The sequence below is a fragment of the Saccopteryx bilineata genome, chromosome 6, assembly GCF_036850765.1.
Source record: "Saccopteryx bilineata isolate mSacBil1 chromosome 6, mSacBil1_pri_phased_curated, whole genome shotgun sequence".
Classification (NCBI taxonomy): domain Eukaryota; kingdom Metazoa; phylum Chordata; class Mammalia; order Chiroptera; family Emballonuridae; genus Saccopteryx; species Saccopteryx bilineata.
This window is the reverse complement of record NC_089495.1, coordinates 171,395,808-171,417,298: the sequence shown is the minus strand read 5'-3', so window position 1 is coordinate 171,417,298 and position 21,491 is coordinate 171,395,808. Positions and strand designations below refer to the sequence as shown.

The 21,491-nt window shown below is 45.2% G+C and overlaps 1 protein-coding gene, 1 non-coding gene and 1 pseudogene across 2 annotated transcripts in view; 2 read left to right on the top strand and 1 right to left on the bottom strand.

Moving 5' to 3' along the window:
* Positions 1-632: 632 nt before the first annotated feature.
* On the top strand, positions 633-736 carry LOC136309760 (U6 spliceosomal RNA). The gene has a single exon (XR_010726408.1). It is a non-coding gene; the product is annotated as a U6 spliceosomal RNA (small nuclear RNA).
* A 797-nt stretch (positions 737-1,533) lies between these two features.
* On the bottom strand, positions 1,534-2,140 carry LOC136309046 (large ribosomal subunit protein eL15-like; annotated as a pseudogene).
* Positions 2,141-20,889: 18,749 nt separating this feature from the next.
* Positions 20,890-21,491, top strand: part of DSTN (destrin, actin depolymerizing factor) — a 46,970-nt gene continuing 46,368 nt past the window's right edge. The window contains exon 1 of the mRNA XM_066236106.1: positions 20,890-21,166. Within this exon, the coding sequence (XP_066092203.1) occupies positions 21,164-21,166 (3 nt within the window). The 5' untranslated portion in view covers positions 20,890-21,163. The remainder of the gene's footprint in view (positions 21,167-21,491) is intronic.

Here is a 21,491-nt window from a genome sequence, read left to right as displayed (position 1 = left end):
GAAAAATTCCTATTGTCTAGTGATGTCATAGCCATCATAGTGTCATAGGACAATGCTACTCATTTGTTTGTGGTGGTGCTGATGTCAACAAGCCTGCCAGTCATATAAAAGTACAGCAGATACAGTAATGTACAGCACATAATACTTGAGAATGGCCATAAAAAATGTATGTTACTGGTTTATGTATTTACTATACTAGATCCTTCTGTCATTATTTTAGAGTCTACTCTTTCTATGTATAAAAGAACTTTTCTGTAAAACAACGTGTTGTGTTACACTGCCAGCAGCCTCACACATCCTATGTTTACCTCATTTCTTCATGGCATCATTTTCTCTTGTGCTTGATTTAATCTCGTGTTGCTTTGCACAGTAACAGGCTGTACAGGCCTGTAGTGCAGGAGCAATAGGCTAGACCATACAGCCAAGGTGTGCAGGTTATGCCATTGAGGTTTGTGTAAGTGTGCTCTATGATGTTTGCACAACAAAAACTGCCTAACCACACGTTTTTCAGGACATATCCCCATCATTCAGAGACCCATGATTGTAACTGCCTCAGAGGTAAAGATTCATAGATTGCATACACAAAATATAAGCTTTTCTGTACCCCCCAAAAATATATATATATATAAATTGTGCTTGCTTCGGCAGCACATATGCTAAAATTGGAATGATATAGAGAAGATTAGCATGGCCTTTGTGTAAATATATATATATAAATAAAACCCTAAACAATGTTGAAGGTTAATCAAAAATCTGGGGGAAAGTTTGCACAGTAGATAAAAGATGAAGTACTGTATAAAGTAAGACTAAAAACCAAATTTAAAAAAATCGATAGAAAAGTGGACAAAGAACACAAACAGTTAAGAATTTAACATTACAAAGTCTGACCATTTGCAATACTTCCAAATGAAAGAAAAATAGCCATATATAAGTGGCCCAAGATTATAAAGCAAATAATTACTTTAGAGTTTGAGATGAACTGTGAAAGTTTAAAGAAGAAGGCACATGGTCACAAAATATAAAAGGATGTCCAACCTCACTATTCATCAAAATACTGTGAATATGAAATCAGAATGTGGTACCTCTCCACGAATTGGTGAAAATGAAAAAGATCATAAATACCTACTCAATGTTGATGTGGGTCCAGGGACCAGACATCTATGTACTATTCTTAGAAATATATATTGATTGAACATTTCTAGAAAGCAAACAGACAATATGCTTCATATTTCTTTAACTATCTCATGAACTTTGTCCTAGCGATTCTACTTACAGGAAATTGGCCTACAGAAATAACTGGACAAGTGTCTGAACCTTCTACATTCTCAGCACATGCTGTATCAGACAGGGTTTTCCAGAAAAACAGATCCAATGCACACACACATATACATGGGGAGTGAGAAATCTATGAGCATGATACCAGGATAACCATTCAGGGAAGAGTTGATATTGCTTTATTTTATTTTATTTTTTTACTGTCCTAAATTACTTATTAAGGTAAGATTGTCACAAACATTACTTATATTAGTGGTATCAGTGGAGCTGGAGAGTACCGTACCTTCTCCACACTGCACAGCAAGAACCACCAATAGTGTGGTAGAACTTGTGGCCCTTTCCAAAGCCATGGCTCTTGCATCCTGAAGATGTCAGCCCCACATCTCCCTGTGCTTGTGGACTGGTTTGGTGATCCACTGGATGTCAGGATTCCTTCTGATAGCCTCATGGAATGGATCAATGAGGACAACCTCAAAGAATTTGTAGGTGGGACCTTCAGCAACCCAGTAAAAATTCAGGACTCTCAGAGCCCCACAGTGGTGTCCAGTGTACTCTTTAGCAACAGACTGAAGGCTTTCAGCAAATGTTAGCTGGTCAACATCATGATGGACAGGCTTGCTGTAGATCACAACCTTAAAAACGGGCAGTTGCAGTCATCATGACACACACGAATCTGATATATGATATAACTTTGCTTGGCCCTGTATCCCCCCAGCCTGCATGCTTTATCTGGCTGGGTGGGGCAGGGGCCCTGTGGATTGCAGAGAGCTGGCCGTGTTGCACACAGCAGCATCCTGAGAAGGAAGCATATGGCTTCACACTGCTTCTTCTTCCATCACTCCTGGATGTCCTAGTAAGCGTCCATCTTGGCTTACCTGACGACTGCAGACAAAGTGATAGTGCAGTCTTGAGTTCTAAATTCATAGGGCAGGCTAGCAGGTTAGCAATTCAGGTGGGGTTTCTAATGTTGCAGTCTTGACATGAATTTCTTCTCCTCCAGGAAACTCAGTTTTTGTTGCTTAAGGCCTTCAATTGCTTGAGTGAGGCCCATCCTCATTATAGAAGGTAATCTGTTTTACTTAAAATCAACTGATTATAAATGTTAATCACATCTATGTTAGGTTCAAGGAAGTGTGCTGTGGCTGCCAGAGTCTAACTCTTAGAGAAACAGGAACAGGGAAGTGCTGACAAGGTCCCTGTGAGGCCGAGAACAAAGAGTTCAGCACAAAACTGGGCGAACATCCTGCATTCTATGAGTTAGAGACCCTTATCAGAAGTTTATGATTGAAATTCTCCACTGAACTAAACTCTTCCCCTGTTGCTATGCTGTGCGCGACCTCCCTAGCGAATAGCTAACTGCCACATCTGCTTCTGTATAATGCTTGCTCACTTAGGATATATAAGGACCTAGTTGTAAGCGCCAGGCACGACTTTGTTTGCAGCCCCTTGTGGATACGGTGTCTCCGGACACCTTGAGAGCTCGTCCCTGCGCAGGTTAAACTTGGCCAATAAAGTAAGATCTATACCGCTGAAAGTCTCCGACGTTTGTTCTCGCACTTGGTGGATCTAACAATCTTCAGAATACCTTCATATAGACATCTAGGCTATTGTTTGACCAGGCACTGAGCACCATAGTCTAATCAAGTTGACACATAAAATTTACTAGCACAGGTGGTCACACCTGGTACTTTACAGAGAAAATAAGAATCATTATAAAGATGTCTCTCACTTGACTGGTAGTGGTGCAGTGGATAGAGAATCAACTTGGGAAGCTGAGGTTCCAGGTTCAAAACCCCAAGATAACCGGTGTCGCAACCCGCGCGACAAGTATATTCCAGGGTCCTGAGCAGAAACAGTACAAAATTAATAAATACAGACAAAGAACTAAAGACATATAAAAGATGGGTTTCAGAAGGAAGCCACAGCTCCTTGCCAGCAGTAACTCCTGCCCTGGCAGAGCCGCAAAAACATGGCCGCACCACCCTAGCCACATCCTTCTTTATTATTCTGGGCAAAGTGGAAATTAGCAATTCAATGACGTTTCCAAGGCAACCCAAGAACTTCACCACATGTAGAAAACCCCTCACCAATACTTAACATACACAACCTTCTACAAAGAAGTAACTTCCTTCCAGTCCTTCCGGGGGAACATGGGAGGCAGGACACAAGCACCACAGCCTTTTGCAATTTAATCAGGCAGGTGCGATGGGGGGTTGGGCAGACTGTCAGCTTACAGTCAGCTCCCAGCACCTCTGTCCTCCAGATATCCAAACTCCAGTCTTTCCTCCTGAAGCACTCTTTCTTAGCTTCATGATTTCACTTGCGTTTGGAGGTTCTCCCATTTCTTACTCCTTCTCAGCCCTTTGAAGGGATCTTCTTCAACTTCACATCTTGGAATTATTGCAGTTCCTGAGAGAATTCTGTTCCAATTCTCTTTTCATCCTCAGACTATTTCACCTTTTGGAGCCACTGATTGGCATCACTGAGGACTGCATTCCAGGTACCCAACAACAATAGCTTAACCAAATAAGATTTATCTTCTGTCTTATTTTTTTTAATTTTCATCTTTTTAATAAAAGGTTTTATTTATTGATTTTAGAGAGAGGAGAGAAGGAAGCATCAAATCATAGTACATCCCATAGTTGACCCAATAAGCCCAGGGTTTCAAACCAGTGACCTCAACATTCCAGGTTGACGCTTTATCCACTGTGCTACCACAGGTCAGGTTTTTTTTTTTGGTCTTATAACATGGAGTCTAGAGGCAGATAGTTCAGCATTGGTACAGTGGACCCATGTAACTCAATTCCTTCACACTCTTCACAATGCTGTCCTTAGGACATGGCTTTGTTGCCCCTATTCACAAGACAGTGGCTTCCCTCTAGGCATCATATTTATATCCTCAGTGCCTACCCACCAAATCTTTGGAATCTGATTCATTTATGTATGCAACAAATATTTATTGTGAATATACTATATATATGCTAATATGCTCTGCATACCGGGAATACATAAGTGGGATGGGGGGGGGGGAGACAGAAATCGCTGTTCTTATAGAGTTATATTCAAATGGGGAAAATAGAAAGTAAATAATATAAGCAAGTAAAAAATATACTATGTAAAATGGTGAAGAAGAAAAATAAAGCAGAGAAGGGAACTGGAAGGACAGGTGTGTATAAACTCAGACAAGGTGGTCAGGGGCAGCCTCACTGAGGAGGTAATATCTGAGTAGAGAATTAAGGGGAGTGATAGATGTAAGGTATTTTTCCCCGCTGAGAAGGAAGGAAGGGGGCCAGAGCCACAAGGTGTGGGATAACAAAAGATTTTATTGAGTACAGAGCACATCCCGCTGACGAGGTTTCCTGGCCCAGAGGAAAGATGGAGGCCAGGGAAGTCGCAAGTGGTGACCCACATGGGAGATATTTAAAGGGTCCCTAGGGTGGTAGACCTAATATGACATGGTGAAATCTCACTGGCTGGCAAATGGTCGCTTTTTTCCAAAGGACTCCTGGGAAGTTTCTTTTGGCGCGCTTGGTTGTGGGTGGTCCTAGCCAAAGTTCCCGGGCCTGACCTTTCCCCATTATCCACCGACCTTACATTCTGACCTTTTGTGTTAAATAGAATAGGGGCGCTGTTTATTTGTCTGGCTACTTCCTGCTGATTAGGGGTGTCCTGGGGAGGGGGAGATCAGAAGGTGGTGGTTTTGAGAGGTGTCAGGAGGAACATCTGTTTGGCCGTGACTGGAGAAACTTCACAGATGCGGTCCTGTAAGGATTTTTTTTAAAAGAGGAGTAATAGGGGGATTTTTAGGGTCTAGCCTTTTGGTGAACTGGAGATGGATGGAGTCCAGTGTTTCCGACTGCCAGTGATCCTCTATGGGGGCAAGCTTGAGGCAAAACTGCATGTCAGGAGTGGCATAAAAAGGGGAAAGGTAGGGGTCCCATCCATTCCCATAACCGAGACCCGTGAGGGAACTAGAGGTTCCGAGTGTGATGGCGAAACAGAGAAAGTAGCCCCCATGTCCACAAGAAATGAGATGGACTTACCCACTAGTTGCAGCATACCCTGGGTTCTCCGAGTCCAGGCCGTGTCCTAGGAGTTTGAGCGATGTGCCCACCTGGCTGAATTGGCCTTTCATTCGGGTGGCTTGTCCTCCACATAGAGGCACCGAGGAAAAGCCTGTTGCCCAAAGGGGCAATTGCTCCGCCAGTGACTGGGCTGCTTGCAGTCAGGGCAGGGCTCAGTGGGCAGCTGCCAGCAGGGGCCCTGCCAGGACCAATGAACCTGCTTGCCACACTTAAAGCAAGCTTCTGGTGGCTCTGCTGGTCTCAGGGTTGCCACAAGAGTTGGGGTTTAGAGCATTACCTTCTGCTGCATGTGGGCCTGGCGAACAGCCTTGGCCTGTTTCTACTAGTTGGGACCATTAAAAACTTTAAATGCCATGTTCACAGGTCCTGGATAAGGGTTTGGGGGGTTGAGAATAAGAGGAGGGGGGCTTGTGGGGAACCCGGCACTCAGATCTGGCAGGAAACGCTGGAGCCAAAGGCAGGACAGGGCAAGAACTTCCTGCAAGAAAATTGGGGTTGGGCCTTGGGGTCCTGCAAACTGGTGTAAGAGCCAATAGTAGGTGGAGAAAGGCCTGATGGAAGAGGGACTTAAGAACACAGTAGAGAAGGAAGGGGCCCCTGGCCAGCAGGGGAGGAGAAAGAGAATGGTAGTGGTAAATAAGAAACAGGTTTTTGCGAAGGGAGGGGAGGAGGCTCTCAGAGAGAAGAGACCCGAGCACAAAAGAGGTCCGCAGAGGGACCAGAGAAGTCCTAAGAGAGGGGAGACCCTGGGGGGTCATGCAGGAGGGAAAGAGAGTTAGGAGTCCACGGAGAAGGAAAGATCAGGAGTGGAGGTTTTAGGTGAGGTTTCTCTGGCCAGAAAATGGCCTGCACGCTGGAACAGGCAGCACAGAGATTAAGGACGGGCACACGAATAATTAGAAGCTGCATATATAAGAGATTTCCAATCAGTTCCCAGCTTTTTTGGCAATAGTTAAATTGGTGAGGGTGTTAACACCAAAAGTCCCTTCAGGAGGCTAATTCAGTGGGTTCTGTGGCCTGGCCACAGTGGAGAAGAAAAACAGTTTCTTCTTCTTTAGGGAGGGAGATTCCTGTGTCCCCACGGCCGCCCTCAGTCCTCGGAGTGGTCAGATTTGAGTATCAGCATCCCAAAACTCAAGCTCTGGCCACAGGTGGAAAAGGTAAAGTGGATATGCTCCGGATGTCCCCACGAGCACAAGCACTCAGAACAGAAAGACTTCCCTGACGTAGCTATGGTTTCAGACAGGGAGTCTCTGCAGAAAGAACTGAGGGGAAGGTTGGAGGCAGGGGACTTACCACACTGTGCGCCGAAGTGGGTGGAAAGTCGGAGATCCTGGTTCTTTCTCGGAGGGGACAGGAAGAGGAGCGCTCCTTGCGGACTTCAAACTCCTCTCAGGTTTTCGGCACCAAAATGTAAGGTATTTTTCCCTGCCGAGAAGGAAAGAAGGGGATCGGAGCCACAAAGTGTGGAATAGCAAAGGCTTTATTTAGTACCGTGCATCTCGCATCCTGCCCGACGAGGTTCCCTGGCCCAGAGGAAAGATGGAGGCCAGGGAAGTTGCAAGGAGTGACCTGCGTGGGAGATGTTTAAAGAGTCCCTAGGGTTGTTGAGTTAATATGACGTGGTGAAATCTCACTGGCTGGCAAATGGTCACTTTTTTCCAAAGGACTCCTGGGAAGTTTCTTTTGGCGTGCTTGGTTGTGGGCGGTCCTAGCCAAAGTTCCCAGGCCTGACCTTTCCCCATTATCCACCGACCTTATAATGGACAAGCCATTTGGATGCCTAAAGGATGAGCATTCCAAACACAGGAAAGAGTAAGCATAATGGGTGCTCCTGGTTTGTTTAAGGAAGAGTGGAAAGGCTGCCTCAGTGAGAGCAGAGAATGTGAGGATAGAGTGGAGGGTTACAAAGTCAGAAAGGATAAACAAGAAGCCTGATATTAGAGGGTTTTTATAAAATCCTTCATAATAATTGGGCTTTACTAATGAGAGTGAAGGAAAGCCATTGAGAGTTTTGACAAAGAAGTGGCATAAACTGACTTACAATTTAATAGGGTCACTTGGATGTCTGTGTTAAGAATAACAGGAGCACAGAGCCTGACCAGTGGTGGTGCAGTGGATAGAGCATTGACCTGGGATGTTAAAGAACTGGGTTCAAAACCCTGAGGTCACTGGCTTGAGTGTGGGCTCACCAGCTTGAGTGTGGAGTTGCTGGCTTGAGCGTGGAATTATGGACATGATCCCATGGTCACTGGTTTGAGTCCAAAAGTCACTGGCTTGAAGCCCAAGATAGCTAACTTGAGCCCATGGTCTCTGGCTTGAGCAAGGGGTCATGGCTTGGCTGTGGCTCCCTGGTCAAGGATGTATGAGGGGCAATCAATGAACAACTAAAGTGATGCAACTACAAGTTGATGTTTCTCATCTCTTTCGCTTCCTGTCTGTCTGTCTGTCTCTCTTGCTAAAAAAAAAAGAAAAAAAAAAGCAAAGAAACCAGTTAAGAGGCTATTGTAATAATCCAATTAAATGTGATGGCTGCTGGACTGGGTAGTAGCAATGGAGGTAGCGAGAAGCGAGACAACTCTGGATGTTTTGAAGGCGGAGTCAACAGGATTTGGCCTGAGTGACTGGAAGGATGAAATTGCCATTTATAAGACAGGAAGGATTCTAGGTACAGCAGACTTAAAGGAGAATCTCAGGAATTCTGTTTTAATCATGGTAAATTGAGATATGGATTAAATATCCAAGGGCAAATGTTGAATAGACAGCTGTATTGCTAAGTCCGGGGAGAGGTTAAGGAAGAAGATATAAATTTAGTAACCATCAGCAGAGAGCTGACATTTAAAGTCATGAAACTAAATCGAATAGCGAGGAAATGAGGGTAGATAGAAAAGAGAAGAAATCTAAGAACTGGGTATGGGGCACTGTAGGAGTTAGAGATCAAGAGATGTAAGGAAGAACCTACAAAAGAGACTGAAAAGGAATAGCCAGACAGGTAGGTGGAAGATCAGGAGAGTGTGGGATTCTGGAAGCCAAGTAAGTAAAATGCTTCAAGGAACAGAGAAGGTGTGATGATACACTGTATCGAGTGACATAAGGACTAAAAACTGATCACTGGATTTAGTTAGCAGCGTGAGTTGCCTGATCACCTTGGTAAGAGCAGTTTCAGGGAAGTGGTGGGGATGGAACTAAGAGGATGAAATTCTCAACTCAAGAAGCAGAACTCACACTCAGAAAATACAGTCATGGAATTTATGGCTTATATAATAATATTTTCAAACATCTAAGGAAGCTCACTAGAAAAGTATTAGAATTAATGAGGATTCCATTTGGTGATGGGCTATAAGACTAGTATGCAAAAATGCATTGCTTACCTTCACCCCAGTAAAAATTAAATATAAAATATAATAAAAACCATAAAATGCCTAAAAAATCCAATGAAGGCACACATACAGTGTACATGAAGAGAAGTATAAAGTTTTACTGAGCCATAGAATGATGACCAAGTCATAGTGCTGAGTGAAGAAAGCGAGCTGATGAGGGACTATGATACTATTTGTTTTGTGTTTTTAAACCCGAGAAGTATAAAACTAGATCTGTCAATTGATCAGTCGTGTGTGTGTGTGTGTGTGTTTGTGTGTGTGGTGTAAATATACAGAACTGTCGAAGGACACAACCCAAACCAATGACAGGGTTTTTGTTTTTGTGATAGAGACAGAGAAAGGAACAGATACTGACAGACAGACAGGAAGGGAGAGAGATGAGAAGCATCAATTCTTCGTTGTGACTCCTTAGTCTCCTTAGTTCTTCATTGCTTTCTCATATGTGCCTTGACCGGGGGTGGGGGTGCTGCAGCAGAGCGAGTGACCCCTTGCTCAAGCCAGCAACCTTGGGCTTTAAGCCAGTGACCATGGGGTCATGTCTTTGATTCCACGCTCAAGCCAGTGACCTCACGCTCAAGCTGGTAAGCCCGCATTCAAGCTGGCGACCTCAGGGTTTCGAACCTGGGTCCTCTGTATTCCAGTCCAATGCCCTATCCACTGTGCTACCACCTGGCTGGTCAGGCCAATGATATGGTTTAATTGGGTAAGAGGTAAAGCATTGCAGGGGAGTAAAGGTGAAGTTTTCTTTATGGCTTTCTAATAAGGTGAAGGTATTCCCAGATAATCTGTGTAATTAAAATTTTATTATGTCATCTTCTTTATTATTGGATAAAAAGGTGATGGGACAATGCATTGGAAACACTTTTCTTTCTTATATATTTTCAACAGGTTTTTTTCTCCAATAAACCTGCCTTTTTTAGTAACCAGGAAAAAATGCAATGAAGGGATTTTTATTCTGTGGTTACTTTTAATGCTCTCTAACTCACCAGCAGAATGACCCAGGGCCCATGTGGGTCATGGCTCAGGGCCCAGGGGGCTCCCTCTCCCTTGGCAGACGGGAGCTGCTCTTGCAGGAGCAATCCAGACAACTGCCCACAGCTTCTGTGGCTGCCAGCATCACCTTGGCTACCTGCAGAGACACTCCTGCCACAGCCTCTTGGGTGGAAAGAGCTCCCTCCCCACTAGGTTGAAGCACTTACTAATACAGAATGAGGAGAGAAACAAAGGGAGAAGAAAATACAGAGGGCCAGTCCTCCCAAAGAAGTCCTGTTTCCTCAGCACCATGCCCAAACCACGTGGCACATCTCTCTGATTAATCTGGCTCTCACAGTTTCTCTCTGGAGAAACTTAAGACAAGTTTCCTGGCAGATGGGTCAAAGGGCAGATGGATGTGGTGTCTTGTTGTACATCCCTTCCCACCTGCACTGGTGTTACAGCCCGTGCTGGGCACATCGTCTCTCTCCTGTCTCACAGTGGATTCTCTACGAGAGTTTAAGGGATGGCCTGAGCTGTCTACCGCCAGCCTCCCCTGAAACATGTTTCAGAGTCTTAGTCTTGGGTGGCTAAGTCTATTGTCCTTTCTTAAGGGAAGTCCATATATACCCATGACTAGTTGTAGAGTGTCATGGGCAAGACCTGGCAGACTTAAGGAAACACCTTTTCAGATTTGATGCCTCCTCCTGGGTCCCTGGCTTAACAGTACCTTTAGCTATTGTCCGGGGGTGGGAAAATTAGGTTAATAATAAAATAATTAACAAATAGATAATAATACAAGAATGAACTCTGTGTTTTGCATACTCACATCTATAAACCTACTTTACGCACCCCAGTAATTGAAGCATAGCGCTGTGGCCTGATTCTTTTCCCACTTCACCAATCCCCATCATGTATGCATCATGCTCTACACTGAAAAGTTTGCCGTGTGTGTGTTGGGGTAGCCATTTCTACAATAAAGAACACTACTAGTAAGTAATGCTACTCTGCTAATAAACCCACAACAGTTATACAGCTTAAACCAAGCTGAAAGGCAGAATCAAGCTACTCATTACTAGTTTTTGGTAAGTTGTTACACTAGCCTTTTCCCTGGGTATAAATATTAGCATATTATATTTTCTTTAGAAAATAAAATCAGCTGATTGCAAGTGAAGGTAATGCTGACTTTGTTTCATAAGAAATAAAACCTCTCCTCAGGAACCCAGCCATTACGTAGGCTTCAGATTTCCTTTTTTCTCTGAAACAAGGTAGTTCTGGATTTCCAACATCTCTCCAGATGTCTCGTTTCTTCTACACAGAGATGTGGAGGGGTTTTTATTCAGGAAGAAAAACATTTATTTTCCTTTTTACTTCTGAGGGGAAAATATTTTCATCTTTACCCTCATTCATTTTTATGGTTGGGAAAGTATTTTCATTAGATTGGCCAAAAAGAGTCTGGACTAAATAAAGTATAAAACCGAAGGCGTCTGAAATGGCTTCCTGGCCAGGCAGAGTCTGCATCCATGTCAGAGCCTCTGGCTCCGGGAGAGACAGATGAAGTCTTGGCAGGCCAGGAGGGGCCCCCACAGGGGCCCAGCAGTGCTTTCTGCTCTTTTCTCTGAAAGCTCAAAAATGGAGTCACAGTTGTTGTTGTTGTTGTTTTAAATACATGTTCCTTATTTCTTGTAACCATAAAGTCTGGTTTAGTTAAGTGTTTCTTTTGTCAGGCTACTGCTGAGCCAATATTTATCATTTTAGAAATTTCCATGAGTCATAAAATAAAGCTGGAACTCGCTGGACCTTCTATGGGTGTTTCTTAGAGTTGCTTAAAATGAAGGAGAAAGGCTGAATCTGGAATGCCACACAGACTTGATCGGACCACATCCTACCTTCTCCTGCATGGAGGATCTTCTCTATTACAAAGCGACTGAAGGTGCGCGACCTGCTGCCTAAAGCTCCTTTCCTCCCCAACAGCCCAGACACCCCCTGTCCCCACGGGCAGGGCAGGCTTGCAAAGAAAGGAAGCAGCAGAGGTTTGAGGAAGTGACTCACTGGCTCAAGGGGTGGGCGGGAAGATTCTTCACAGGACCCAGAATAAAAATTCCACTTCCAGCATGAAAAATCTTGCAAGGGGGACCACCTCTCAATGACTAAACCTGAATTTATTGATCAAAAGTTTTAAGAAATGTTTGCAAGATGTGACATATTTGCCTCTCATTGACATGTAAGGATGTGTAACATTAATATTATTTTCTCCCTTTGTGCGCATCAGCTCCCTTTCCCCAGTTGTGGATAGCTGAGAGAACCCTGTTAGCCCGCTACCTAGACAATTACACCAAGTCAGTGACTTTGCTGTAAAGACAGGTCCTGTGTCAAGAGCTCAAAGCCTAGAGTTAATAAATCAAAATTCATGCCTTAAACTTATAAATCAAAATTCAAGGGTCTGCCTTGATATTATTGGAATGGATACTCCACAAATTGCTAATATTTTGCTAGATACTCAATAAATCTTCAGTTTAGTACAGGCATCACATTTTAGAGCTAAAATCATTAAACTCACCTGACCTGTGGTGGCACAGTGGATAAAGTATCGACCTGGAACACTGAGGTACCAGTTTCAAAACTCTGGGCTTGCCTGTTTAATGCACATATGGGAATTGATGCTTCTTGCTCAACCCCCCCCCCCTTCTCTCTCTCACTCCCCTCTCTAAAATGAATAAAGTCTTAGAAAAAAAAATAGTTAGCCCTGGCCAGTTGGCTCAGTGGTAGAGCGTCAGCCTGGCGTGCAGAAGTCCCGGGTTCGATTCCCGGCCAGGGCACACAGGAGAAGTGCCCATCTGCTTCTTCACCCCTCCCCCTCTCCTTCCTCTCTGTCTCTCTCTTCCCCTCCCGCGCAGCCAAGGCTCCAATGGAGCAAAGATGCCCCGAGCGCTGGGGATGGCTCCTTGGCCTTTGCCCAGGCGCTAGAGTGGCTCTGGTTGCAACAGAGCGATGCCCGGAGGGGCAGAGCATCGCCCCCTGGTGGGCAGAGCGTCACCCCCTGGTGGGCGTGCTGGGTGGATCCCGGTCGGGCGCATGCGGGAGTCTGTCTGACTGCCTCCCCGTTTCCAGCTTCAGAAAAATACAAAAAAAAAAAAAAAATAGTTAAACTCATCAACACCTTCAGTTTGCAGGTAAGGATTGGAAGGCTCAGCCAGAGAGGTGTACCTTGCAGGATTCACATCACAACCATTGTCCTTGGGCTGCTTCTGGCATGTCCTTTAATTTGCTCCAAGGTCTCTTGTCAGGCAGAGCTGGGTTTCTTTGCCTGAAACATCATTTAACATCCCTTATTCCACACCTAGATGAAGGGAGAGCTACGAAGCAAGTCAGAGCAGCCCCCCTTCTCAAAGGACACAAAATACACATCTATAGCTACTTAGGTATCGTGATTCCATGGAGTCACATTTTTTAGTGGGAACATTTGTTATTCTTTCCTTCCAAACATCAGTCACCGAGTGAGCCCTCTAGGCATCTTTTCAGGAACTAAATGAGAAATCATGTCAGGAACAAACACATACTTCCTTCCTCTTGGGATGCCTCACTCATTAAGATCTGTTAACATCTCTTGGGTATGATCTGCCCCACTAGTTAGGATCCTGAGAATTCTCAAGGGAACCTGTGCTGAGTTTATCTTGATGTTGATCTTTTTCACTAGTGATCTCCCTGTGGCAGGCGCATGACTTATTTATCTCTGCAGTCCTGGTAGCTAACACAGCCCCAGCTGGCACACAGTAGGATCCCAGTAAACATCTGTCAAATCTAACTGAAAATACTCCAGAGTGGCATCCCATTGTCAGTGCAAACAAGATCCTTCTTTTGCCTCCAAACACAAACTTATTTTTTTAACACCTCTTCTTTTTCATGAGACATTCAGGTGGTGATAAAGATGATGGGGTAGTGCACACATCCTGTAAAGGGGCCAGGTTGCACAGACTCCTGCTTGGTCAGCATGTATTAGATTGAAACACATGAAATTCCTGCTTCTGTAGGTCAAAGATAGTTGGACATTGTCTATTTCCTATGTTCAATCCAATGTAATTGATAATATAGATGCAATATAATTGTAAATACACCACTATATGAAGCTATAATTCAGTTTTTTCTTTAATCCACCCTGATCTCTCTACCATGGTCTATAGGTTCTATCTGATTTGATTACTAGTTACCTTTCCAGCCTTAGTTGGGTCCACCCACCCTGGCCCTTCAGGCTCCAGCCACACTATCTTCCTTTGTTTTGTTTTGTTTTTTTTGTAAAAACTTTATTTATTGATTGATTTTTAGAAAGGAAGGAAGGGGGAGAGAGAGAAAGAAACATCAATTTGTTGTTACATATATTCATGCATTCATTGGTTGATTCTTGAATGTGCCCTGACCAGGGATCAAACCGCAATCTTCGTTTCTTGGGAAGATGCTCTAACCAACTGAGCTACCCAGCCAGGCTCCCTTCGTTCTTGAGCACGCCTAGCTCCTTCCCCCTGCAGGGGATGCTCCCCACTCCTACCTTCACATCATTCACTCTTTCTTGGCATTTAAGTCTCACCTTAAGTTTTACCTCTTCAGAGACTTCTATGAGCACCAACTTAAATTCTTCCCCCAACCCCAGTTACCCTCTGTCACATCAGCTACTTTTATTGTCAATAAAGCACCTACCACTACCCAGGACTTTTGTGTTTACTTATTTATTTTCTGCCTATAGCTGACTGTAATTTGAACTTCAGGAACCTTTTCTTTCTCATTCATGCTCTGAACAGATTTGGCACATTGCAGACACTCCACAGCCTGAAATAATTAATTCAGTAATTAATTTAAAAATGAAACACAGCCCTGGCTGTTTATCTCAGTCGGTTAAGAACGTCATTCCAAAATGACAAGGTTGCAGGTTTGATCCCCGGTCAGGGCACACACAGGAAGCAGCTGATGAGTGCTTGACTGAGTGGAACAATAAATGAATGCTTCCCTTCCCCCTCCCTTCCTCTCTCTGTCTCTCTAAAAGTAAAAAATTAAGCCCTGGCAGGAGAGCTCAGTTGGAGTGTCATCCGGAGCATGGAGGTCACCGGTTTGATTCCCTGGTCAGGCAACATACAGGAGCAGCTTGATGTTCCTGTCTCTCTCTCCCTGCCTTCCTCAAAAACAAAAAAACAAAAAAACAAAAACAAACAAAAAACCATAACTAAAGTTGCAGTTATTTCTTCAAATATTTTCTTTCTTTTTTTTTTTTTTTTTGCATTTTTCTGAAGCTGGAAACAGGGAGAGACAGTCAGACAGACTCCCGCATGCGCCCGACCGGGATCCACCCGGCACGCCCACCATGGGGCAACGCTCTGCCCACCAGGGGGCGATGCTCTGCCCATCCTGGGCGTCGCCATGTTGCGACCAGAGCCACTCTAGCGCCTGAGGCAGAGGCCACAGAGCCATCCCCAGCGCCCGGGCCATCTTTGCTCCAGTGGAGCCTTGGCTGCGGGAGGGGAAGAGAGAGACAGAGAGGAAAGCGCGGTGGAGGGGTGGAGAAGCAAATGGGCGCTTCTCCTGTGTGCCCTGGCCGGGAATCGAACCCGGGTCCTCCGCACGCTAGGCCGACGCTCTACCGCTGAGCCAACCGGCCAGGGCCCAAATATTTTCTTCCTATATTTTACTAATTTCACTATCCTGAAATTTCTTATACAGATACTGGCCCTTTTCTCTCTATCCTTTATGCCTCTTAACTTTTTTTATTCTTTGCATCTCTATCTTTTCTAGATACCTTCTGAGGGTTAAGTCCTTGACCTCAACTTGTGACTCACATCTTCATTTTTTAGATATAGCCACTCTTGTTTTCCAGCCCATCCACAGAATCTCTTAAGAATATTTTATACTCCTAATGTCTCCAATGTTCCTATAACTGCTTGTTGTTGCTTCCGGTTTCCAAATACCCTTCCTTATTTCTCTGAGAATATTTACTGTACTCACTTAATTTCTTATTCTGTTTCTTCTACTTGAGTTTATTCAGCTGGCTATCTTTCTTTCAAAATGCTTGAATCCCTCCTATGTTTCATTATCTTTCTACCTGTACAGAATACCTGCAGGAGGGGATGAGAGCTGGTACCACTCCTGGGGAGTTCAGGGGGAAGATACATGGGGATGCATCAAGCTGAGAAACCTCTTATGTTGCAATCTGTGGGGAGAGGGCAAACTCCACCCTTGCATATGGGTAGCTCACTTGCATATGTTCGTATCATCTCCCCACACCCCAGCAGGGCTCCAGCACTGCCTTAACATTTCTTGGCAGCCCCTGGGTGGATATTTTGCTGGTTCTGAGGTTTTTCTGCCCTACAGTATTCAGGGGAGATGCAGAGGTTTGCAGAGCATAATGGGATGGGGGAAGGGAAAAATAGGTCCCAACCAGACAACTTGCCACTATCAGCCTATTACTGTTGACAATATGCCTTTCTTCTCTTCCATTTGTCATCTTCACCCTGTCCTTTACCATCATGTAAAACAGTCCCCGTTTTTCCTAAAACGCCATCTTTTGAGCTTTAAGAGAAACCTTCTTAATTTAGTGTTAGAATTTCTGTACAATTTCTATTCACTCCATTCCTATTCTTCATGATTTTATAACTGTGATCACACTCAATCCTTGGGCTCATTTACATTCTAAAGAGTTTGAAGTCATTTAGTCTGTCATTGTATCAAATACTTACGATTCCTTTATTTGTCCCTTTTTGAATATATATATATATATGATATATATTTAATTTATTGATTTTTAGAGAGAAGAGAGATAGAGAAAGGGGGGAGGAGGAGGAAGCATCAACTCCCATATGTGCCTTGACCGGGCCAGCCCAGAGTTTTGAATCGGCAACCTCAGCATTCCAGGTCGAAGCTCTATCCACTGCACCACCACAGGTTAGGCTCCCTTTTTGAATATTGTGTGGCTCTTTTTTCTTTCTCCAGAATCACAACAACCTGCTCCAAACTGTAGAGAGACTGTACCCTGCTTCTCAAAAATTGGAAGACAGTATGGACACAGTCCCAAGATACACTTGGGAATAAAGGAATCAAGACAAACTGTGGTCCCACATACATTGTAGAGACCATTTGTATTTGGTATTTACCTTTTTAATGTCTATTTTGATTTTAGAGACAGAGGAAGGGAGAGAGATAGGAACAGCAATCTGTTCCTGCATGTGCCCTGACCAGGGAGTGAACCGGAAACCCCTGTGCTCCAGGATCATGCTCTAACCAGCATGTATTTTTTAAATGCTTTCCACTCTGAGGGCCTAAAAGGCTTCATGTTAAACAGATAATCACTTTGATCCTGGTGTGTGGATTGTGGGTAAAAAACAATGGTATTCTTCATTTATGCCTACCTTGAGTTTTCTTTTTAGAACATTTCCCAAAACCTTTCTTGAATACCTAGTTTATTGGATGGGCATCAGGGTAGCCCATGAAGTCCCTGAAATCGTAGGTTGAGCTTTGTAAGTAATAGCAAATGACTACTTTTCTAGAGAGAGGGACTATAATCTTCATCAGAATCTCAGAAGAAACATTTGGTCCAAGAGGGGTTAATAACCATTGGTCAAGTCTGTTGTGCCACTTTCTACTCCATTTTCTCTTAGGTTTACTCAAAATGTACACACAACCTGCAAAACATGTTGTAATTGTTCAACTTTTAATGTTATAAAATAATATGACTTTTACCCTACCATAAGGACCAATAGAGAGATTGTGTTGCATGTGGTTCTGCACTGTTCCCACGACTACATTTAAATGTATTAAGTCCTTTCCCAAAATAGATGCCTGGGCTCTAGGGGCTGCCTACATGTCCAGAATATATTTTCTACAGCTTCCATTTGTTTTGTTTTATATAAAATCCCCTATAGTATGAAGGAAGAACAGGAGGTACCTCATTTTTCCTGTTCAGTAATACCCACGAGTGATGTGTCATGTGGTCTGACAGTAAAGGTCATGGGTGTTGGAGCAGACCACTTATTCTGCTAGGCTCCTAGGAACAGCTCTCCACCTTACCTCAACTGTAGAATGAAGCTAATAATACTGTTTACCTATGGTAATCACCACAAGATATCTCCAAATGTCTATGTCCCTCTTCTTCTTTAGAAAAGGAACCCCAATTTCTTAGCTGAGCACACTTCTGCTCAGAAAACGGACTATATAACTCAGCCTCCCTTGCAGCCATATAACTAAATTCTGGTCAATGAGATAAAAGTGAAAACCTAGTCTGGTACTTCTTTTTAAAAATGAAAGAGAGAACTTCCAGTTTCCAGTTCTAACTGTAAGGAACTTGGGAGTTTGCCACTCAGCCCTAACAACAAGTAAAAAAAAAAAAAGCAAAAAAAAAAAAAAAAAGCAGAACAGGCAACTCTTCTTGGGTTTGTAAGAGAAGTGAGGACATGGGCAAACTGCTGCCCGCAAAACTGGAGACAGGCAAATACAGGGCACTGCAGTTACCAGAACAGAGACTCCTAGGTAGAAACCACTATGGGAACCAGCGGCAGGGGAGAAAAACTTGAGCAGTACTGACAAATTGCTTTAGGTTCAATGTGGACAGGTCTGAGAGCTAAAAGTTCTAGGGACACTCATTCATAGAAGAGGTCCTCACACTTCTGTGGGTTTTACTTCTAGAAATTCTACCAGATTCCCACATTAAATACTGAAGAAAAGTTCCGCTGGCTTTTGGCAGAGGTGATAGAGCATCGACCCGGGATGCTAAGGTCCCAGGTTTGAAACCCCAAGGTTGCTGGCTTGAACACAGGATCATCAACATGATCCTGGGGTCACTGGCTTGAGCCCAGAGGTCATTGGCTTGAGCAAGGGGTCACTGGCTTGGCTTGGGCCCCCAGCATGTATGAGAGGGGGAAGGGTGGAGAAGCAGATGGTGGCTTTTCCTGTGTGCCCTAACTAGGAATCGAACCAGGGAGGTCCACATGCTGGGCCGACGCTCTACCACTGAGCTGACCCACCAGGGTCACTTTTATTATTCTTAATTGATCTCAGTTTATTCAAATAATGGGAACAGTGTATGTATATTAAACTGATAAAAGCAGATAGTACACTTGATCTTAACCAAACGTCTAAGAAGAGAAAACAATGTATTTGATTATATATGCTTATGTGTATGTCTGTGTGGTGTGTGTATTCATGGTTATGTATACTTATATATAAGTATAATAAATGACAGCAATGATACAAAGGACTAAAGGAATTAGTATATTATCAGGGGCTATGCTTGTCCATATTTAAGATGCATCCTAAAACATCCCTTATCTTAAAGGAACTCAGTCTAATCTGATGGTGTGGTCATCCATATAAATAATTACAGAGCTATACTAACAGTAGGAAAAACTGTAAGGTCTTGTTACACAAAGCATTTGAATTACCCGGGGGCAACTGAAATCCCAGCTTTAACCCCTGAATCTGAATTTTAACAAGTTCTTCAGGTGACCTGGATGCTCATCAAGATTTGAGAAGTGATGAACTGTGGCATTATAGCACTGTTGGTCCTTTGGGAAGTGGTCTGCATGATTATAGGAACATTTCAGGCTGACAAAGGAGCAGGCTCATGATGGTGGCAGTTAGAATAAGAAGGGTTCTGGAAGAAAACTGGGCACTTGGGAAAACAAAAGAGTAAAGGCAGGCTGAGGACAGAGGCAAAAAGGCCAGGCCGTCCTACTGAGAACTCTGGAGGAAGCCAGAGAAAAATTTAAGCAGCAATGTGACAGAATCAGATTCTCATGTCTGGACATAACGCTGGTGGCAGGGTGGAGGATGAAATGCGGGAGAGGCTGGCGCAGGCAGACTGTGTCCTTAAATGAGCACGATTCAATTTTGGCCTGGAAAGGAAGTCCTGAGGACTTAGAGGGGGAGGCAGGCATTGAGTCCCAACAAGACAGAAACAAAGGGTTCCAGCAGCAGGTGAATACAGGAAGGTTCTTTTTCGCAAAGTTAGTAACCAACCAGCGGCATTAGCATCACCTGGGCATCGTTAGAAATGCAAATTCACGGGTCCTACAGCAGATACACAGTCTTAAACTCTGGGGTGTGGGGCACACAAATCTAACTTTGAATTTCTCTTTAGGTTGAGAACACCGCTTAGCCTGCTAAAAATCTTGTAGCAGATTGTATGGGTTTAGAATCGTCACAATGTGCTTTCTTTCTTAAAAAGAAAAAAAAAAAAAACCATGAGAGTAATAAGAAATGAGTTTCTATGTTGAACGATCAGAACAAAAGCCACACACAATCTAGATTTTAGATGCTGCCTTGAAAAAAACAAACAAAAAACATTATCCTGTCCAAAACCTTATATTTGAAGAATTAAAATAGATTTGGTAGAGGTCGTGACGTTCTCAGTAGCTTAAATAAACCTAATAAAATTAAACAATCATCCCTGTTGTAAATTCTTTCTTTTCCCATTATTTCCCCACAAAAACGACCTCAGGAAAAGCGATGGGATTCCTTCTGGCCCTCTGAAAACTTTTTCTGATGCAACCGCCCGTTAAAAAAATGCAACCCCAAAAACGGAGCATTGGGGCAGGCACCATCATCTCCCAGCCACACCCTGCGGACCGCCAGGCCTCCTTTCCCGGGCTGTTCCCAAAGATAAATAAATCACTCCTTGTTTTTTCCAGACCTGAAATTAGCGGTGACTCAGAGCACTTGGTCCGGCCACAGTCGCCTCGGGAAGGAGGAAAAATGCGCAGATTTTTCCCTTTAGGCGGGGGCCCGACATGCCGGGCCGGGCCAATCAGAGCAGGATGGTGGGAATCGCACCAAAGTAGGTAAAATATGCGGGATGCGTGCGCTCAGCTACCGCCCGAACCCCGACTCCCGCGGGTCCTTCCAGGCGACTCCTTCCCCGCAGCCCCGCCCACCCCCTAGCTCCTCTTTCCCTCCCAGGCCCCGCCCCCAGCGGCGGCGCACACCTGGCCAGGTAGCTACTTCCTTGTAAGGCCAACAGCTTCGCAGTGGGCGGGGCTTCATGTGGCCCCACCTTTTGGGAGAAAAGGACCTCGCCATCCTTTGCCCGCCCCTCCCCGGCAGGTGCCAGGCCAAGCCCTGCCTCCGTGGCCCTAGTAGCCGAGGGAAGGCCCACCCCCTCCCATTAGATGTGAGCTGGTGAGGGGGCACCCCAGGGTCCAGAAAGTGAGGACGACCCCCGCCCGCGGGGAGTCTGGAGGTTCCGCCTGGGCGGGGCGTTACAAGGCCATCCGGTTGCGTAGCAACGGCGGGCAGCGCGTGACGTGCGCAGTCCTGTTTGGACCCGCGCGCGCGCCCGCGTGCCCGCCCCCTGGTATGCTCGCGCCCCGCGTCGCCGCCGCGCTCTGTCGCACGGTCCCGCTGCTGTGAGGAAGACGTTCAGCAGACGCGGCGGCCGCCGACTCCCTTCTCGGCGCCCTTGCGACCCCCGTGGCGAAGATGGTGAGTGGGAGGGAGCGCGAGGCGTGAGATGACGCGGCCTGGGCGGCGGGGCTGAGGGGGCGAGCGCCGCCTCCGCGCCCAGGAGGTCCCCGGGCCTGCCTGCTGTCTCCCGGCGGAGGAGGGTCTCTCCCGCCCACAGACCCGCTGGGTACCGCGTCCCGGGCGGCTTTCCCGTCGCTGTGTGGGTCGCAGCTGCTGCTTGGCCGCCGCCGCCCCGGAGCGTGGCCTTATGGGTTCCTCCCGCCCGGGCCTTGTACCACCGGCGGCATCGGGCCCTTCTTCTCTCGGGGAAAGCGACGGGGGTTCCCCGATCTGGGTGCGGGCG